Source organism: Penaeus japonicus, unplaced genomic scaffold, assembly GCF_977035675.1.
Source record: "Penaeus japonicus unplaced genomic scaffold, GWHDUDI00000001_assembly GWHDUDI00000043, whole genome shotgun sequence".
Classification (NCBI taxonomy): Eukaryota; Metazoa; Arthropoda; class Malacostraca; order Decapoda; family Penaeidae; genus Penaeus; species Penaeus japonicus.
This window is the reverse complement of record NW_028234445.1, coordinates 906,274-913,773: the sequence shown is the minus strand read 5'-3', so window position 1 is coordinate 913,773 and position 7,500 is coordinate 906,274. Positions and strand designations below refer to the sequence as shown.

At 32.4% G+C, this 7,500-nt stretch overlaps 2 protein-coding genes across 3 annotated transcripts in view; one reads left to right on the top strand and one right to left on the bottom strand.

The window, feature by feature from the left end:
• LOC122246354 (uncharacterized) overlaps window positions 1-7,500 on the bottom strand; it is a 1,434,769-nt gene that overhangs the window by 1,321,167 nt on the left and 106,102 nt on the right. The gene's annotated exons all lie outside the window — the stretch shown is intronic.
• LOC147466560 (uncharacterized) overlaps window positions 1-7,500 on the top strand; it is a 45,423-nt gene that overhangs the window by 9,980 nt on the left and 27,943 nt on the right. For both annotated transcript variants that reach the window (XM_086535313.1, XM_086535312.1), the window contains exon 5: window positions 891-989. In XM_086535313.1, coding sequence (XP_086391439.1) covers window positions 891-989 — 99 coding nt within the window. The remainder of the gene's footprint in view (window positions 1-890; window positions 990-7,500) is intronic.

Sequence of the window (7,500 nt, the reverse complement as noted above, 5' to 3'; positions counted from 1 at the left end):
ATGAATATTTTAAATATTGATTATAAATGATTATAAATTTATTATGAATTGTAAATATCATTAATGATAATGATTATTTTTAGTGATAATGAATATTTTTATGTTATTATCATTTTTAGAAATCATCATTGCTGTTATTATTTTTATCATCATTAATATTTTCATTATCATTTATTATCATTATGAATATTATATAATTATCATTATTATAAGAATTATCATTATTATTATCTTCATTATTATTTTTATCTTCCTCATTATCATCATTATTCATGTTATTGTCATAATTATCTTCACTAATATTTCTATCATTATGATTGATATTTTTTTATCATTTTATTACCATTGCTATCATTATAGCTATCATGATTACTGTTATTATTGCAATGGTGTTCGTAAATATAATAATAAAAACAATAAAAATTACAATAATTATCATAGTAATAAAAAAAATATTTATATATTATTGATAAATGATTATCATACATTCATTTTCATTATAATATTCTTTCTCATTATCTCATTGTTTCTATACCTTTTCATAATTCTTATTTTCATTAACATTCTTAGTATTTGCAATTTTATTAATATTCAAAATATCCATACTATTCCTAGCCCTTACCCTTATCACCCTAATCATCTCTATTAATCTCATTCCTAAAACTAGTCTCATTCTCCCTCACATTCACCTTCTCATTGTCATTCTCACTCACATTCACCTTCTGATTGTTATTCTCACTGACATTCACCTTCTCATTGTCATTTTCACTCGCATTCACCTTCTGATTTTTATTCTCACGCACATTCACCTTCGCATTGTCATCCTCACTTCCCTTCTCACATTCATTACTCACAAACAAACGTCTAACAGAAGCATCTTCCTCCCTCAGGTGGGACTCCCTTACACTATGCTTCCTTTAACGGCCATCATGCTGTTGCTGAGACGCTCCTCGAGAAGGGCGGAGAAGTGAACACCAAGGATAAGGATGGTAAGGCGATTGGAAAGCGAGTGACTTCTTAAAGGCACCAGAAGAATTTTGCTTTTGTTTCTTTTTTCTTCTTTGTCTGTATGGAATTTTATAACAATTAGTGTTATAATTTATTAAGGGAATCTTTATCATCTTTTATCATTAATTTTATTGATATTTATTTCTTTATTCTATGAATTTTTCAATAAAATATTTTCATAGAATATTCTATAAAATAGAAATAAATAGATTTTTCTGTTTCTTTATAATATAAATGCTATAATGATTAGTTATAACAATTCTGATAATAATAAGTATGATGATTTCAATTATTAATGATAATATCATTATTATTTCATCATTATTTAAAAGAAATATGATCATCCTCATCATTAATCATAATCATCATCAATGGTCCTATTCATATTATCATTATTATTTCATTACTATAAGTATCATTGTCACTCCCATTTCTACTAAATTATCAATTGTTATCATCCTTCTTCTTCTCATTATTGTTATTTTGATGGTGATCCTGTTTCTGTTCTCCTACATGCTTTTGTTGGTAGTGTTGTTGCGAGGTCTTTGTCAGTGATGAGAATGATGATAATGGAGAAAGTAATGGCAACAAAAGCAACAACAATAATGATGATAATGAAAAGTTTCATAATGTTGATGGTGGTAATGATAACAATATTAATGATAAAGTAATCATCACTGATAATGTTGATGATAACACTTTCATGATGATAATAGAACTAATGATAATGGTAATGACTTATTTATGATAACAATGATAATAATAATGGTGATGATGAATAATGATAGTAATAAATTTAGAAATATAAAAGTTTAGTTAAGTCCCCCCGAACGGCGGGTCCGTTTTCTTTGACATACGTAATGTCTCCCATGTTCCACCAATATTTGATGTTTTTTATTTTACGCTTATTTACTACAAGAAAGACATGTTTTGTTTATGTTACACCATTTATCAGGTGTATGTTTTTCCATTATGAAGACTATATATTTTAACTGCATTGAAACAGAAGTGTAAATCATTTTATATCAATATGATTTTCTGAATAAATTAGCAGACGCTCAACATCACCACGTGTTTCAATGGCTAAAGAACATCTTTATTTACTGCACGAATATCTTATATTTGTCTTTACTTATTTATATTGATCTTTACTGCACGAATATTTATCTTTAATATGATATTTATCTTTACTGCACGAATGTGGCAAGAAAACCCCACAAATATTAAGGAAGGAAATATTTTATGATACTGATGATAACACTCTCATGATAATGATGGAACTTATGATAATGATATAATGATAATAATGATGGTGATTGGAAGGTGAATAATGATAGTAATAACAGTAATGATGGAAATAATATTTATTGATTATGATAATTCTTATTATAATGAATATTTTAAATATTGATTATAAATGATTATAAATTTATTATGAATTGTAATTATCATTAATGATAATGATTATTTTTAGTGATAATGATTATTTTTGTTATTATCATTTTTATAAATTATCATCATCGCTGTTATTATTTTTTATCATCATTAATATTTTCATTATCATTATTATCATTATCAATATTATATAATTATCATTATTATAAGAATTATCATTATTATTATCTTCATTATTATTTTTATCTTCCTCATTATCATTATTATTCAAGTTATTGTCATAGTTATCTTAATATTTCTATCATTATGATTGATATTTTTTTATCATTTTATTACCATTGCTATCATTATAGCTACCATGATTACTGTTATTATTGCAATGGTCTTCGTAAATATAATAATAAAAACAATAAAAATTACAATAATTATCATAGTAATAAAAAAATATTTATATATTATTGATAAATGATTATCAAACATTCATTTTCATTATAACATTCTTTCTCATTATCTCATTGTTTCTATACCTTTTCATAATTCTTATTTTCATTAACATTCTAAGTATTTGCAATTTTATTAATAATCAAAATATTCATACTATTCCTAGCCCTTACCCTTATCACCCTAATCATCTCTATTAATCTCATTCCTAAAACTAGTCTCATTCTCCCTCACAATCACCTTCTCATTGTCATTCTCACTGACATTCACCTTCTGATTGTTATTCTCACTGACATTCACCTTCTCATTGTCATTTTCACTCGCATTCACCTTCTTACTGTCATTCTCACTCACATTCACCTTCGCATTGTCATCCTCACTTCCCTTCTCACATTCATTACTCACAAACAAACGTCTAACAGAAGCATCTTCCTCCCTCAGATGAAACTCCCTTACACTTTGCTTCCTTTAACGGCCATTCACCTTCTCATTGTCATTCTAACTTATTCACCTTCTCATTGTCATCCTCACTCACATTCACCTTCTCATTGTCATCCTCACTCACATTCACCTTCTCATTGTCATTCTAACTCACATTCACCTTCTCATTACTATTCTCACTCACATTCACCTTGCCATTGTCATTCTCACTCACATTCACCTTCCCTTTGTCATTCAGATTCATTCACCTTCTCATTGTCATTCTCACTCATATCCACCTCCTCATTGTCATTCTCACTCATTTACCTACTTTCTGTCATTCTCACTCGCATCCACCTTCTCATGTCATTCTCATTCATATTCACCTTCTTATTGTCATTCTCAATCTCTCTCACATTCACCTTCTCATTGTCATTCTCACTCACATTCATCTTCTCATTTTCATTCTCACTCTGACTCACATTCACCTCATTTTCATTTTCACTCACATTCACCTTCTTATTGTCATTCTCACTCACCTTCACCTTCTCACTGTCATTCTCTTTCACATTTACCTTCTCATTGTCATTCTCACTCAGATTCACCTTCTCATTGTCATTCTCACTCACATTCACCTTCTCATTGTCATTCTCACTCACATTCACCTTCTCATTGTCATTCTCACTCACATTCACCTTCTCATTGTCATTCTCACTTACATTCACCTTCTCATTGTCAATCTCACTCATTCACCTTCTCATTGTCATTCTCACTCATTCACCTTCTCATTGTCATTCTCAGTCATTCACCTTCTCATTGTCATTCTCACTCACATTCACCTTCTCATTGTCAGTCTCAGTCATTCACCTTCTCATTGTCATTCTCAGTCATTCACCTTCTCATTGTCATTCTCACTCACATTCACCTTCTCATTGTCATTCTCACTCACATTCACCTTCTCATTGTCATTATCACTCACATTCATCTTTTAATTATCATTCTCATCCACATTCACCTTCTCATTGTCATTCCTACTCACATTCACCTTCTCATTGTCATTCTCACTCACATTCATCTTTTCATTATCATTCTCATCCACATTCACCTTTTCATTGTCATTCCTACTCACATTCACCTTCTCATTGTCATTCTCACTCATTCACCTTCTAATTATCATTTTCACTCATTCACCCTCTCATTGTCATTCTTACTCATTCACTTTCTCATAGTCTTTCTCACTCATTCACCTTCTCATCATCATTCTCACTCACATTCACCTTCTCATTGTCATTCTCACTCACATTCACCTTCTCATTGTCATTCTCACTCATTCACCTTCTCTATCATTCTTACTCACATTCGCCTTCTCATTGTCATTCTCATTCACATTCCCCTTCTCATTGTCATTCTCACTCACATTCACCTTCGCATTGTCATTCTCACTCACATTCATTTTTTCATTCTCATTCCCATCCACATTCACCTTCTCTTTGTCATTCCTACTCACATTCACCTTCTCATTGTCATTCTCACTGATTCATCTTTTCATTGTCATTCTCACTCGTATTCTCCTTCTTATGTCATTCTCACTCACATTCACCTTCTCATTTTCATTCTCACTCTCACTCACATTCACCTTTTCATTGTCATTCTTTCACTCACATTCTCATTGCCATTCTCACTCGCATTCAACTTCTCATTGTCATTCTCACTCACATTCATCTTTTCATTGTCCTTCTTACTCACATTCACCTTCTCATTATCATTTTAACTCACATTTACATTCTGATTGTCATTCTCACTCACATTCCCCTTCTTATTATAATTCTCACTCACATTCCCCTTCTCATTGTCATTCTCACTCACATTCACCTTCTCATTATCATTCTCACTCACATTCACCTGCTCACCGTCATTCTCACTCACATTCACCTTCTCATTGTCAATCTCACTCACATTCACATTCTCACTGTCATTATCACTCACATTCTCCTTATTTTCATTCTCACTCACATTCACCTCATTTTCATTCTCACTCACATTCACCTTACTGTCATTCTCATTCACATTCACCTTTTAATTGTCATTCACACTCACTTTCACATTCTCATTTTCATTCTCACTCACCTTCACCTTCTCATTGTCTTTCTCACTCACATTCACTTTCTTATTGTCATTCTCACTCACATTCATCTTCTCACTGTCATTCTCACTTACATTCACCTTCTCATTGTCATTCTCACTCACATTCACCTTTTCATTATCATTCTCATCCACATTCACCTTCTCATTGTCATTCTTACTCACATTCACCTTCTCACTGTCATTCTCACTCACATTCACCTTATCATTATCATTCTCACTCACTTTCACCTTCACATTGTCATTCTCACTCACATTCACCTTCTCGTTATCATTCTCACTCACATTCACCTTCGCATTGTCATTTTCACTCACACTCACCTTCTCATGTCATTCTCACTCGCATTCACCTTCTCATTGTCATTCTCACTCACATTCACCTTCTCACTTTCATTCTCATTCATATTAACCTTCTCATTGTCATTCTCACTCACATTCACCTCATTGTCATTCTCACTCACATTCACCTTCCAATTGTCATTCTCACTCACATTCATCTTCTCATTGTCATTCTCACTCACATCTGCCTTCTCATTTTCATTTTCACTCACATTCACTTTCTCATTTTCATTCTCACTCACATTCATCTTCTCATTGTCATTCACACTGACATTCACCTTCTCATTTTCATTCTGACTCACATTAAACTTCTCATTTGCACTCACATTCACCTTCTAACTTTCATTCTCACTCACATTCACCTTCTCATTGTCATTCTCACTCACATTAACCTTCTCATTGTCATTCTCACTCATAATTACCTTATTTTCATTCTCAGTCATATTCACCTTCTCATTGTCATTCTCACTCACATTCACCTCATTGTCATGCTCACTCACATTCATCTTCTCACTGTCATTCTTATTCACATTCACTTTCTCACTGTCATTCTTATTCACATCCACCTTCTCATTGTCTTTCTCACTCACATTCACTTTCTTATTGTCATTCTCACTCACATTCATCTTCTCACTGTCATTCTCACTTACATTCACCTTCTCATTGTCATTCTCACTCACATTCACCTTTTCATTATCATTCTCATCCACATTCACCTTCTCATTGTCATTCTTACTCACATTCACCTTCTCACTGTCATTCTCACTCACATTCACCTTATCATTATCATTCTCACTCACTTTCACCTTCACATTGTCATTCTCACTCACATTCACCTGCTCGTTATCATTCTCACTCACATTCACCTTCGCATTGTCATTTTCACTCACACTCACCTTCTCATGTCATTCTCACTCGCATTCACCTTTTCATTGTCATTCTTACTCACATTCACCTTCTCACTTTCATTCTCATTCATATTAACCTTCTCATTGTCATTCTCACTCACATTCACCTCATTGTCATTCTCACTCACATTCACCTTCCAATTGTCATTCTCACTCACATTCATCTTCTCATTGTCATTCTCACTCACATCTGCCTTCTCATTTTCATTTTCACTCACATTCACTCTCTCGATTTCATTCTCACTCACATTCATCTTCTCATTGTCATTCAAACTGACATTCACCTTCTCATTTTCATTCTGACTCACATTCAACTTCTCATTTGCACTCACATTCACCTTCTAACTTTCATTCTCACTCACATTCACCTCATTGCCATGCTCACTCACATTCACCTTCTCACTGTCATTCTTATTCACATTCACTTTCTCATGTCATTCTCATTCACATTCACCTTCTTACTTTCATTCTCACTCACATCCACCTTCTCATTTTTATTCTCACTCACATTCACCTTCATTATCATTATCACTCACATTCAGCTTCTCACATTCAGTCTCACTCATATTCACTTTCTCATATTCATTCTCACTCACTTTCACTTTATTTTTATTCACACTCACATTCAGCTCACTTTCATTCTCACTCACATCCACCTTCTCATTGTTATTCTCACTCACATTCACCATATCATTATCATTTTCACTCACATTCAACTTCTCACTGTCATTCTCACTCATATTCACTTTCTCATATTCATTCTCACTACCTTTCACCTTATTTTCATTCTCACTCATATTCAGCTCACTGTCATTCTCACTCACATTCATCTTCTCATTGTCATTCT